The sequence below is a fragment of the Musca vetustissima genome, unplaced genomic scaffold (genome assembly GCF_032173495.1).
Source record: "Musca vetustissima isolate MV318-11 ecotype Yass unplaced genomic scaffold, APGP_CSIRO_Mvet_v1 utg104627, whole genome shotgun sequence".
In the NCBI taxonomy this organism is placed as follows: Eukaryota; Metazoa; Arthropoda; class Insecta; order Diptera; family Muscidae; genus Musca; species Musca vetustissima.
This window is the reverse complement of record NW_026873523.1, coordinates 1-15,085: the sequence shown is the minus strand read 5'-3', so window position 1 is coordinate 15,085 and position 15,085 is coordinate 1. Positions and strand designations below refer to the sequence as shown.

At 35.0% G+C, this 15,085-nt stretch overlaps 1 protein-coding gene across 1 annotated transcript; it reads right to left on the bottom strand.

The window, feature by feature from the left end:
- Positions 1–57: 57 nt before the first annotated feature.
- Positions 58–10,986, bottom strand: LOC133325926 (cell adhesion molecule Dscam2-like; the record flags this gene model as incomplete). Its single annotated transcript, XM_061534628.1, has 7 exons — positions 58–200; positions 2,309–2,445; positions 2,667–2,794; positions 2,958–3,081; positions 3,176–3,324; positions 7,955–8,042; positions 10,896–10,986. Coding segments are annotated over 7 exons (860 nt in total), but the record flags the coding sequence as incomplete, so codon positions are not given.
- Between the last annotated feature and the right edge of the window lie 4,099 nt (positions 10,987–15,085).

Genomic DNA, 15,085 nt, shown 5'->3' with positions numbered 1-15,085 from the left:
TCCTTAGTTCCTGAGCCAAACTATTAGTTTTTTTTTTTTTTTGTGTATAACATTTACCTCTTTCCCAATGAATTCGATCAATTGGATAACCAGCCACAGGACATTTAACAATCAAATCATGTCCAGATATTCCAGTTATTTTTGGCATTTCACGAATGTGTGGCAGTCCATAGATATTCACCTTTGCGCTGTGGGATACTCTGTAAAACAAAACAAACAAAAAATAAAATATACGACTAGTTAATTAAGTGTTTAGCAAATAGGCAATAATGTTTATTAAGCTATTAACGGGTAAAAATAATTATCAAAGGTGTAGTATGCAATTATATAAATTAACTAGCATATGCTCGTAACATGTCTAAGTATTTTTTTTGTTTTGTTTTCACAGAGAACTGCAGATCTAATCAACATACACACCAATATTGACCATAATCAAAATGTTAGTACCATGTATTTTCTTTGTTATATTATGGTACGTGTTTCAACAGTGATTCTCTCTTCAAAAAACTTTCATTTAGCACACATGAATATAAATCCCATAGAAAACATATTTCCCAATTTCAGGATTCCAGCCACGCTCCATAGTGACCCTAACTTCCAATACAAATGGCACTACATTTTGTACATTTTAGTACTTTTCGTACCGTTCTAGTACGAATATCCAAAAAACCCAGCCTTATCTAACGCCTATGGACCAAGAGTGACCCTCATCCCAAAATTTAAGATTCTAGCTTCAGTCGTTTCGTCCCCTGAAGCACAAATTCTCCATGGGTCAAAGTTCAGAGATATGGCATAACAATTTTGGTTTGTTGGCGACCCTCTTACACATTAAGATCTAGCTTCATATCTTGATTTGTAGCCATTATATTTTTTTATACCTCCACCATAGTATGGAGGGTATATTCATTTTGTTTTTCCGTTTGTAACTCATCGAAATCATCATTTCCGACCCTATATTTTTGATCAGCTTAAATTTATATGACGATCTAAGCATTTCCGTCTGTCTGTTGTAATCACTTTAGCCTCTAAACGAATTGAGATAGATCGCCAAAATTTTGCATAGAGTCTTTTGTTTGCAGGCATGTTTGAAGATGTGCTATATCGGTCCAAATTTAGGCATAGCACTCATATAAGGGTACCCTCCAACCGGTATTTTGGGGTTATAGAGGACGTTTTTTTTTTAACCGAATTCGCTGAAATTTGGTACATTGGTTTCTTATTGGGTACCGAAATTCCACACTGAAAATAATAAATATTATTATGGCTTTGTGCATATGTTTGTAACAGGCAAAAGGAAACGAGATAGACACATGGTTCTTTTTTAGAATAAGCATAGAATCACTTTTTAAGCCGATTTAGGCATGTCCGTCCGTCCGTCTGTCTGTCCATGTTAAATTTTAAACAAAGTACAGGTCGCATTTATGATCCCAATTGGATGAAATTTGACATAGGTCACTTATTTGGCCCAAGGACGAACCCTATTGAAATTGGGAAAAATCGGTCCAGATTTAGATATAGCTCCCATATATATTTTCCCCTATATATCTTTCGATTTGCACGAAATTTGGCATAGCGTAATGAATTATGTCTAGAATGATGTGTGTTAAGTTTCCTGGAAATAGGTCTAGATTTAGATAAAGCTACCATATATATTTTCGTCCGATTTAAGGTAAATGGTGCGCCAAAGTCCCTAAATATCTTTCGATGTGCACGAAATTTGCACAGCGTAATTAATTAGGTCTAGAATGATGTGTGTTAAGTATCCTGAAAATCGGTTCAGATTTAGATATAGCTCCCATATATATTTTCGTCCGATTTTTTGTAAATGGTTCACCAAAGTCTCTGAAAATCATTCGATTTGCACGAAATTTGACATAGCGTACTGAATTGATACTAGAATGATGTGGGGAAAGTTTCGTGACAATCGGTTCAGATTTAGATATAGCTCCCATATATATTTTCAACCGATTTAAGGTAATTGGTGCACAAAATACCCTATATATCATTCGATTTGCACAAAATTTGGCATAGCGTACTGAATTGCGTCTATCATAATGTGTGCAAATTGCGGCCTCTGGAGGGACCAGAAAAACTGGCAAAAATTAAGTATTTGGTCAATTTCATTTTGTAGTCAAATTACAAAAACTACTGAAAAATGCGAAAATGCTAACTCCCAGCGTTAACTTTCAACTATTTTCCACAAGAGGTTTCTGTTTTTAATCCTCCTTTAATAAACAGATTCTCTATGTGATGTTAGTGTCTACAGTTATTTCATTCATTTTTCCACATATCCTTCTATTTCACTTACTTGCCAATGGCATTCTGTGCCGTACAGGTGTACTCGCCACCATCCTCTTCCTTGACATTTGTTATATTCACATGACTGATGACATCGTCATGTATCGTAACATATTGACCAACTAGAAATCGCGAATGATCTGGTATCTGAAAATAAAAAATACAAAACGCAATGAAATGTATTGAAACGACAATAGCCCAGAGATTGGCATTTTTTCAGTATTTGATTGAACGTTGGCATATGATTTGATCAACAAATGTACACTTGAATAAATCAATAATTGAGTTTCGATATTAATTGCCGTTGGATTTTATTTATAATATAAATTCTAATTTGAGAAATTGGTATACAAAACACCTGCACTTACCGGAAAACCATCCAAAGTCCATGTAAATTGTGGCAAAGGATTTCCAGTTGCTACACATTTTAATGATACAGTTGGACCCGGTTGTAGTGTCTGTTCCGAAAACCAATACAGCAGCTCGGGTGAGGCATCTGCAAAAAAGAAAGAAAAAAATTTATATTTTTTTCCAAATCTGTGGTTGTCGTTGATACTATTATAGAAGACCCACGTTTTTTAAAATTTTGTTTACTTTTTGAGCTCAGACAAATTCCGATATTTCCGGTATTTATATTTTTGATAACTTTATCAACTCACCTCCTAACTGTAATTCAGCGGTCGACTGTATTTGTTCCCATTCATTGGACACAAAACATTGATACATGCCCGGATCATCTTTTTGTACTTTCTTGATAATGAGACGTGGCGGATCTGAAAGAATCTGCAAAAATTAAAATAAAAATAATCTGTTATTTTTTTAATGCAGGGGGCGGATGCAAACATGTATGCCAATATGTTTATACTTATTAACTTGCCTCGACTCGGTTATCGCGTAGTATTGGTTTACCATCGTGCAACCAATTAACATCATGCACCGGATGTCCAGTCACAATGCATTGAAATTGTGCATCCTTATCGACATCTACCGTTTGTACTTGAGGCTGTAGATGGGCTGTCAGCGGTGCTGCCAATTGCCAAGAAAGACAAAAGAGAACAAACAAAAATGGGAAGGAGTAGTACAACAGGAACGAAAACAAATGTAGAAAATATTACAAATTGTAGTCTGTTTTTGTATCCTACACCATATTGAGGTGAAGGATAAGCGTGTGTATGTAAACGGAACTGAAAAAATGTAAGCACTACTGGCATAGTTGTTACTTTTGAAGATGTACTGAGAAGTTTTATTCATATATTTTTTTGTTCGGTTCAGATTTGAATATGGCAGAAAATCACTTTTTCATAAAATTATCAATATTTGTCCATAAGACGAAAACTGTAACTGTTCGTACTCGTATAGTACTTATTTCTAAAACTAATTCGAAGATTCATGATTCTATAGATCTAACGACCAAATTTAGTATAATTTAGTTTAAATTAATATAAATCCAATAGAAATCATATTTTACAATTTTCGAATTTCAGCTCGATCGCTTCACATACTTTTCCAATAATATTAATTCCAAATTTCAAGATTCCAGCTCTGTTGGTTCATCCAAAATTCAACCAATGTGTTTTGATGTTCGGCTTATATTTTTGGCCTATAGATCGACTCGAAAACACAACAAATTAAGTTTTCGGTTCACTTCATCTCAAAATTATTATCTTATCATTACAGAACATAGAGGCGTTGTCCTTGACCATAACTGAAACCTCATGGAACATTTCAAAGCGATTAGCCAGAGGGCGGACTCTCTGATGTGGTAATGGGCTAATACATAATATCTGAATACGTAGACACCTGCAAATATTTAAGTATAACTCCCACATCCGAGAACATACGACAATATAATTGGTATCAATTTAAAGGTCAACCGCTCCTCTTGGATATACTATCAACTTCTCGGGCCTGTGTCCTTCAGGGGTAAATATATACGCTATGGAACACAAATTTTGTAATTTTTCACACAAAAGTCAAGGTCCATTTGACCTGCTAAATATTGACAGATCTTTATCAAAACAGAAATGCTTATTCTTTGGCCCGATCCCCTTCTCCATGTAAAAATTCGCGATGTTTGGGTCATAATTGCGGCCTCTGGAGTGACCAGAAAATCCGACAAAATTAAAGTTTTTGGTCCATTTTATCGAATTCCAGCTCGAAATATTTACCGATCTTTACCAAAAACAATAGGGGTCTTCATTGGCCAGAACCCATCCTACATGCAAAATTTCGTGAAGATTGGTCCATAACTGTGGCCTGTATCGTGTTTACAAATTATAATGAACAGACGGACGGACGGATACACATGTTTAGATCGACTCAGCTAGTCGAGATATGACGATCGGTATACTTAAAGGTGGGTCTAGGACCAATATTTCGCGGCGTTACAAACTCTTGGGGCTGTACAAAGCTATAATACCCTAACAACATAGTTGTGTAGGGTGTAATAAGTACGAATTTTCAAAACTATCTATATATCACAATCCTACACGCCACAAATTATTCCGACTCCAACTTAATTAATTACTTATGCCATGGCTTCCTACATAGCCCAATTCTACACCACAACAGTGATCCTAACATTAAAATTTCAAGATTCCAATTCTATAGGTACAACCAAATTTGGTACCATTTAGTGCACATTAGTACACGTTAGGTATTTTACTAATATTCCAACCCTACACCCCCATTATGACCCTAACTCCAAATTGCAAGTTCCAGCTCTATTGATTCGCTCAATTCCAATTTGTACCATTTCCAAAATTTCCTACATACCGCACCCCTACACCCCAACAATTACTCTAACTTCAAATTTCACGATTCTAGCTCTATCGGTTCTCCCGAAATTAAATTTGTACCTCATTCAGTAAAAAAATAGTATAGATTTCAAAAACTTCCAACATACCCCAACAGGGCTCAAAACTCCAAATTTCAGAATTCCAGCTCTATTGGTTCACTCAAAATTCAAATTGTACCAAATTTAGTACCAATACCCATATATAGTATAATATACACGCTTTAAAACCCACGGTCTTATATCACCCTAACAGTGCTCCTAACTCCAAATTTCAGAATTCCAGCTCTATTGGTTCACCCAAAATTCAAATTGTACCAAATTCAGTACCAATATCCATATATAGTATCATATAGTAAGGTTCGAATACATGAGTACACGCTTTAAAAACCACGGCCTTATATCGACCCTACTTCTCAACCTAAATTCGTATTCCAAATGTCAAATTTTTAGCTATATCCCTGCACATGCTACGAAATTGTACCAAATTTAGTACAGTTTAGTACTTATTGTTCGAATTTCCAAAAATCACTTTGGTACATATATTCTACACTCTATCAGTGACCCTAATTTCTAATTTAAGAGTTCTAGCTCTAACGGTTTGCCAAATACAAATGGTAGCACATTTAGTACTTTTCGTGTCGTCCTGGAACAAATTTTCAAAAATCCAGCCCACCCCAAATTCACAAGATTTAAGCTTCAGCCGTTTCATGTGGACCCCCCCATTTCTCAAGGTCAAAAATTTTGTTGACTTAATTATACCCTACACAACTATGTTGTCAGGGTATTATAGCTTTGTGCAGCCCCAAGAGTTTGTAACGCCGCGAAATATTGGTCCTAGACCCACCCTTAAGTATACCGATCGTCATATCTCGACTAGCTGAGTCGATCTAGAGATGTGTGTCCGTCCGTCTGTCCATTATATTTTGTAAAAATGATACAGGCCACAGTTATGGACCAATCTTCACGAAATTTTGCATGTAGGATGGGTTCTGGCCAATGAAGACCCCTATTGTTTTTGGGAAAGATCGGTCAATATTTAGGGGATGAAATGGACCAAATACTTATTTTTTATGTTTTTCTGATCGCTCTAGAGGCCGCAATTATAACCCAAACATCGCGAATTTTTACATAGAGAAGGGGATCGGGCCAAAGAAAAAGCATGCCTGTTTTGATAAGGATCGGTCAATATTTAGCGGGTCAAATGGACTCAGACTTTTGTGTGAAAAATTACAAAATTTGTATTCTATGGCGTGTATATTTACTCCTGAAGGACATAGACCCGAAACGTTTTTGGTATATCCAAGGGTAGTGGTTGACCTTTAAATTGATACCAATTATATGGTCGTATGTACTCAGATGTGGGAGTTACACTTAAATATTTACAGGTGGTTATGTATTCAGATATTATTTAGTTACCCTTTACCACACCACCATGAAGTTCCAGTTATGGTCAAGGATAAGGCCTACAATTTTCGGTTACGATCAGATAATTATATTGTGATCAAGTGGACCGAAAACATAATTTTTTGTGTTTTTGATCTATAGGCTCCAATGGGAATAAGAAGATCACAACACAAGGGAAGGGAATCTGGACAAGTAATGAGAAAGGCTGTACTGAACATTAGTAATAATTGTCGGTCTCTAGTTGGTCCAGATGGTTCAAATATCGCGAAATATTGCCCAAGCTCAGAATATAGATCCACAGTCGGCCCGTCCGACTATACTGGTTCGAATCTACACTAATTCAAGAATGTCCCCACAAAATGTCTAGTGAAAATCTTAAGAACTCTTGAAGATATAGCCGATTCATTGTGTCAGCATCAAATGACGGCTGAAGGGCTTCTCAAACTTTAAACCCGTTTTTGTCTAAACAAATGGCGGGCACGATAACTCAAAGGCTAATACCCCAATCGATTCCAAATTTTTACACGTTTCTCTGTGAGTGTATAGCTATCGTATAAACTAGGATAAAGCCAATCGGTGAAAATCTTCCTTATTTTTTAACTTGGTTTTTGGTCAAAAATCGGCGATTTTTCAAAAATATTTTTTCAAAGGTCCGCTATTTTGTTAATTTTAGAGCGAAGTCAATAATCCTAGTTCATACGAGAGCCAGACATGTACTCTTTCTTAAAACAACAACAAAAATTTTTTGTAAATTATTTTTCTTTCTTTTTAAATCTTCAAATATATATGTGCAAAGTAACAAACCTTAACAAGCATTGGTATTCAGTTACCAGCCCATTGAAAATCTTGACAAATTATAATCTAGAATGGGGGGTTCCCTTATTTTGTTTTTCCTTTGCTCATTTAGCGTTTAAGTGTTTATAATGTATAACCAAAAAATACAGTTTTTTATTTTATTTCCACCACCGTTTTTCATCAACAAAATGAGAATAATTTTCAAGGAAACCAGATGAGAAAATATTTTGGTGTACCGGTGTTGACTGTGTGTAGTGTTGACTATCACTTGGCAATATTGATTTGTTTTCTTTCAAGGACACAAAAATATATATATGTATGTACATTTTGTTCGTTTGCTAGTAGTATTTACTTAATGAAAATTTAATTAAATTATGCAAATAACCATCTTTCTCGTCGTTAGCTTAATGGCATACATTTGGCATGTGGCAAAGCCGTTCTCGGTGTTTTCCACTCCGACTAAGTTGTTTCTAATGAAGGACCATGGTCATACATAAAGATAGGCTTGAGATACTTACATTAAATTAATACCCCCTACCAATGGCATATTATTGTCGATTGTACAAATCAGCAAATAAAAGGTAACCAGAAAAAATACGAAGCGAATTTTCTTTTTTTTTTTTTTTTTTTTTTTTGGACGCAAAAGCATCTCCAACTTACCTGTAACGGTTAACGAAACTTGTATTGTTTCTTCTCCAGCGGTATTGTTTACCCAACACAAATATTTGCCGGTATCATCAAGACGTGCCTGTTCACGGTATTTCATTTTGAGAAAGTGAAAAATAAATATACAAATAATATTCAATATGTTAATGAAATGCAGGTTTCTTATAGGTAAATAATGTTATTAGGTATTATTATATCGCACTGCGGTTTCAGATACATGTAAATAAGATGGACACATAATTATAAAAAACTAGGTTCTAATTGCATCTAATGAATGCACCAACGACTTCAATTTGGTGCAATTTTCACTTGATTTGGCAAAATGGAACGAATCGTTCACAGACCGTTTCAGTTATATATAGGTCCTATAATGATTCAACAAATGTCTGAACGACTTGAATATAGCCTTGGCTACCTAATTTATTCCACAAAAGCCATATCTTTAATTAGGTCCTCCACCATAATATAGAGGGTATATAAATCTGTTGTAATCACTCTAGCGTCTAAACGAATTGAGATCGATCGCCAAAATTTTGCACAGAGTCGTCTTTTGTCTGCAGGCAGTTCATGTTCGATGATGGGCTATATCGGTCCACGTTTAGGCATAACTCCCATATAAGGTTACCCCCAAATTTTCGGTATTTTGGGGTTCTTGAGCGCGTTTTTCAACTAAATTCGCTGAAATTTGGTACATTGAGTTCCTATTGGGTACCAAATTTCGACACTAAAAATTATAAATATAGGTCCACTTTTTCTGGTATTATGGGGTTCTTGAGCTGGTTTTTGAACCGAATTCGCTGCAATTTGGTATTTTGTAGTCGTATATGGTAATTTTTATATTCGCCAGAAATTTTTATATTCGCCCCCTTTTAGGGGTCGTCCCCATATAACCCCCTTTTTATACCCTCCACCATAGTATGGAGGGTATATTAATTTTGTTTTTCCGTTTGTAACTCATCGAAATAATCATTGTTGTAATCACTCTAGCGTCTAAACGAGATGAGATAGATCGCCAAAATTTGCACAGAGTCGTTTTTTGTCTGCAGGCAGGTCAAGTTCGAAGATGGGATATATCGTTCCACGTTTAGGCATAGCTCCCATATAAGGGTACCCCCAAATTTTCGGTATTTTGGGGTTTTTGAGCGCGTTTTTCAACCGAATTTGCTGAAATTTGGTGCATTGGGTTCTTATTGGGTACCAAATTTCCCCACTAAATATTATAAATATAGGTCCACTTTTTCTGGTAGCCCCCATATAAGGGTACCCCCTTAATTTTTAGTTTTTGTGGGGTTTTGACCGGATTTTTTCATCGAATTGCCTATAATTTTGTATTTTGAGTTCTTAATTTGTACCAAATCTCTCTACAAAAAATTATGAATATAGTCCCATTTTTTCGGGTAGCCCCCATATAAGGGTACCCCAATTTTCGGTATTTCGTGCTTCTTGAGCGCGTTTTTCAACCGAATTTGCTGCAAATTTGTTATTTTGTAGTCGTATATGGTAACAAATCTCCCTACCAAAAATTATTAATATTCGCCTCCTTTTTGGGGTAATCCCCATATAACTCCCTTTTTTTATATTAAAATAGTTATCTGATTTGTTACGCGTTTTGAGTTTGGTTCTAAGACTCTGTTGTAATCATTTCAACTGCGGAGGAAAGCGAGATAAACAATTAGAACGTTAGGTTCGATATTGAACTATAGCCGCATTTAGACCTAGCCCCTGTGTGGAGGTTCCAGAAGGAGTGGACCAATATTCCCCATCTTCTAATTTGATGGGCAAAGTTTGGATGAAATCTAAATTTTCTGAAACGGATTTGGTCCAAAGAAACATGGGTCTAGAACCAATATTTTGCTGAGGCACATTTTCACCGTGTTAACGAGTATACACCCTCATTAGCCATATGGCTGAGGGTATAATTATCCATTAAAAATTTCTGAAATTTGTATTATGGTTTACATAATCCGTTTTTAGAAATGTCGGTATAGGTCCACTTTTTGGTATGTTCCCTTTATTTTCATTTCTAGTACCTGTCAGTATATCTTTGGTGGAGGGTATCCAAAGTTCTGCCCGGCCGAACTTTACGCTTTTTCACTTGTTTATATTAAAACAGTTATATGATTTGTTCCGTGTTTTGGTTTGGTTGGATGAAATCAAAATTTTTTGAAACAAATTTGGTCCAACGAAACACACTATATTTTAATTTCAAGTACCTGTCAGTATATCTATGGTGGAGGATATCCAACGTTGTTCACAGGTTTTTAACGCTTTTTCACTTGTTATTGCATGTATCTGTCAGTATAACTATGGTGGAACTTAATGCTTTTTCACTTGTTTTTTTCGTATATAACTCATCGAAATAGTCATGTCCGATTCTAGTAAGTATATATATTCTTGATCAACGATAAATACTATGTCGACATAGTTTTGTTGGCGCTAGCCTCTAAACGATTTTTTTTGCGGACAGGTCTATATTTGGGAATTTATTCCATCATTGATATTTTGCCGATTTTGTTGAATTGGACAGAATTTTCTTCCGAAATCGATGCAATTTTATATTTCAGATTTTCATGAGGTAGATACTCTCCCTAAAAACATGTAAAAACGTTCGATAGGGCCGAACTTTATATACCTTTCACCATGAGGTATACATTTCAAACACCTGTATTTTTTCTTTTTTTTGTATGAAGATTTGCTACCTAATGTAAATTCAAAATACCATATTACAGCCAATGATGAATTTTGTAAAGAAACTGTATAGAAATTATTCTGTCCTCATTTTCAACGTATTTGGTTCCGTACTTAAAATATTTTATAATCTTTATACTGTTCCCCTACATAATTTCGTCCGATTTCTTAGAAATAGCACATCAAAGAAACTAATTTTTACCGATTGACATTTTGCTAATAAATGTCCGATTAACTCGATACATACCTTACTTATCTTTAAAAGTCCCGCCGACACAATCGATATTCGATCACTTAGTTGCAAGGGCAGCAGCTGCTCATTTTCCTCTTTAAACCATCTATAAATAAAATAAGTGAACATATTTTATTAACACGCACAAAACTAGTAGGAAAATGTTATAGTCAATCAGGATCATATCTGCTTAAACTAAACAAGGTTTTATTTCGACCATAAATAATATAGAGCTTTGAAATGTTGTGCATGCATTGTGGATATTTGATTTTGAATAAAGCTACATCGGTTCACGTGTTGATATAATCCCAGTGTATTTTTTTTTTCATCGAAGTGGCTAGAATTTGCAGTTACGGATTATTGTGAAGTAAAAAACTTTTTTTACAACACATGTTGAAGGCAGATCCATATTTTTACGTGGGCTATGTAAAAAATTGATATAGAGTTCATACCCTATTTCAAGTATTTTCATGGTCCTAGGCGCATTTTCCGAATGACTTGACTATATCATTGAGGTATATAATTTTTATATACTTTATTTATACACTTTTCATTCGCTCAAGTATAGTTCATTTACACATAATTCATGGAAAAAATAAAAATGATATATAATCGTTTACAAATAAATAAAAACGGTTGAACAAAATGGAACATTCATAAACCGCACATCCACACTGCCGTATTTAGATAGCTGATGAAGATATCTACTAAATTATACGTGAAACCAAAAGGAATGATGTCAAGAGTGTGAAAAAGTAACAGTCCTTGTTACACATTAAATATTATATACTAAACGAATTAATCAGATTTTCTTCTGCCCTACACCATACTGCGGTACCGTGTAATTATGTCATTTGTGTGTATGTAACATTCAGAAGGAAACTAAATAAAGGGTGGTTATTTAAGAGCAATAAGAAAGTTTTTAATAAAAAAACCAGTAAGGGAAGCAGTAAAGTCGGACGGGGCCGACTATATGATACACTTCACCACTTTGTTTTTATTATATATCTATATCAGGGAAAATTGCCAGATTTCAGGGAAAATTGCCAGAGACTAATATATATTACTTCAGTACGTTGTGTCAATCGGCCTAGCTATGGATCTTTTCACGAAGCTTAGCAACATCATTCTAGACCTAATTCAGTACGCTATGACAAATTTCGGGCGAATCGAATGATTTTCAGAGACTTTGGTGCACCAATTACCTTAAATCGGATGAACATATATATGGGAGCTATATCTAAATATGAACCGATTGTCACGAAACTTTGCACACATCATTCTAGACTTAATTCAATACGCTATGACAAATTTCGTGTAAATCGAATGATTTTCAGAGACTTTGGTGCACCATAGGAAAATATATATGGGAGCTATATATAAATCTGAACCGATTTTCACGAAACTTTGCCACATCATTCTAGACTTAATTCAGTACGCTATGGGAAAATTCGTGCAAATGAAAAGATTTCCAGGGACTTTGGTGCACCAATTACCTAAAATCGGGCGAAACTATATATGAGAGCTATATCTAAATCTGAACCGATTTTCATGAAACTTAGCACACATTATTATAGAAGCAATTCGAATTTTGTGCAACTCGAAAGATATATAAGGTCTTTGGTGCACCAATTACCTTAAATCGGATGAAAATATATATGGAGCTATATCTAAATCTGAACCGATTGTCACGAAACTTTGCACACATCATTCTAGACCTTATTCATTACGCTGTGCCAAATTTCGTGCAAATCGAAAGATATATAGGGACTTTGGTACACAATTTACCTTAAATCGGACGAAGATATATATTGGAACTATATCTAAATCTGAACCGATTTACACGAAATTTGGCAGACATCATTCTAGACCCCATCCTTTACGCTGTGCCAAATTTCGTGCATATCGAAAGATATATAGAGACTTTTGTACACAATTTACCTTAAATCGGATTTTATATATGTATATATATATATTATATATAATATATATATATATATATATATATATATATATATATATATATATGGGAGCTCTATCTAAATCTGAACCGATTTTTCTCAATTTCAATAGGGTTCGTCCCTGCACCAAACAAATGAGCTGTGCCAAATTTCATCCAATTCGGATCATAAATGCGACCTGTACTTTGTTTACAATTTAACATGGACAGACGGACGGACGGACATGCATAAATCGATTCAGAAAGTGATTCTATGCATATTCTCAAAAGGAACCATGGGTCTATCTCGATTATTTTTGCCTGTTACAAACATATGTACAAAGGCATAATAGCCTGTACCACATTGTGGTGAAGGGTATAAAAACATAGAATTTATAAAAATGATTTGAATCTTTATTTGCATCGATGGTACTGTCCATTGGAAATTGCTATTGAATAGGAACATTTTCATTCCTAATTTTGTAATAGCCAGATTGCCGGATTGAGTCTGAAATGATGTCTGGCTTGCATCGGTTTAGATTTGCAGGTAAATTTTATATATAACTTCGTCCGATTTCAAGTGAATGGTGTACCCAAAACTTCACATTCTTCCAACTGACACAAAGTTGAGTATGCTCCAAGTTTGTTTAAATCGTTCCGGATATAGCGCCCATAAAATTCTTTAGTTAAGGCATTATTTATTCGGCCACATCCCACTTTGATCCATTCCTTACTGGATTAATTAACGATTTATATTGCAAAAATCATTGCTATAATTTTTTGCAATGGAAAAGTAAGTATTTTTTTTTCGAAATGCCCGTAATTTATACAGCTATATCAGTAAATTTGTATAAAAGCATATTTTTTAACCGATAAATGTAAAAAGTGTTTGCAGATTCAGTACATATATCTAGATATATAGTTTCGTCCGATTTCATGTAAATCAGTGGTGCCCCAAATAGTCCCTATATATCTTTATGATTTGCACGAAATTTGGCATAACGTACTGAATTAAGCCTAGAGTGATGTCTGCCAAGTTTCGTGAAAATCGGTCCAGATTTAGATATAGCTCCCATATATAGTTTCGTCCGATTTCATGTAAATGGTGCCCCAAAGTCTCTATATATCTTTCGATTTGCACGAAATTTGGCATAACGTACTGAATTGAGTCTAGAATGGTGTCTGCCCAGTTTCAAGAAAATCGGTCCAGATTTAGATATAGCTCCCATATATAGTTTCGTCCGATTTCATGTAAATGGTGCCCCAAAGTCCCTATATATCCTTCGATTTGCACGAAATTTGGCATAACGTACTTAATTGGGCCTAGAATGATGTCTGCCAAGTTTCATGAAAATCGGTCCAAGATTTAGATATAGCTCACATATATAGTTTCGTCCGATTTAATGTAAATGGGGCCCCAAAGTCCCTATATATCTTTCGATTAGCACGAAATTTGGTACAGCCTAATCATTTAGGTCTAGAATGATGTCTGCCAAGCTCCGTGAAAATCGGTCAAGATTTAGATATAGCTACCATATATAGTTTCGTCCGATTTCATGTAAATTGTGACCAAAATCCATATATATCTTTCGATTTGCACGAAATTTGGCATAACGTACTGAATTGAGCCTAGAGTTATGTCTGCCAAGTTTCGTGAAAATCAGTCCAGATTTAGATATAGCTCCCATATATAGTTTTGTCCGATTTCATGTAAATTGTGCACCAACATCCATATATATCTTTCGATTTGCCCGAAATTTTGCACAACGTACTGAATTGAGCCTAGAGTGATGTCTGCCAAGTTTCGATAAAATCGGTCCATATTTCTATATAGCTCCCACATATAGTTTCGTCCGATTTCATGTACATGGTTCACCAAAGTCGCTATATATCTTTCGATTTGCACGAAATTTGGCATAACGTACTGAATTGAGCCTAGAGTGATGTCTGCCTTGTTTCGTGAAAATCGGTCCAGATTTAGATATAGCTCCATTTTATTATAGATTGATTTTATGTAATTGACGCACCAAGGAACCAATAGGAACAAAACGTTCTAAAGTTAGTATAACCTAACCTGTGACAAGTTTGTTTGAAATCGCTTAATATGTGGATATAGCTTACATATATTTTTTCGCCCGATATCAAGCAAATTGGGCATCATACTCCTCATGTTAGTCAGATTGACATCAAATTTTGCACAACGTACAAAATTGAGCATAGAATTACGTAGTTGAGTTTTCTAGAAGTACAGACATAGTCAACCGGA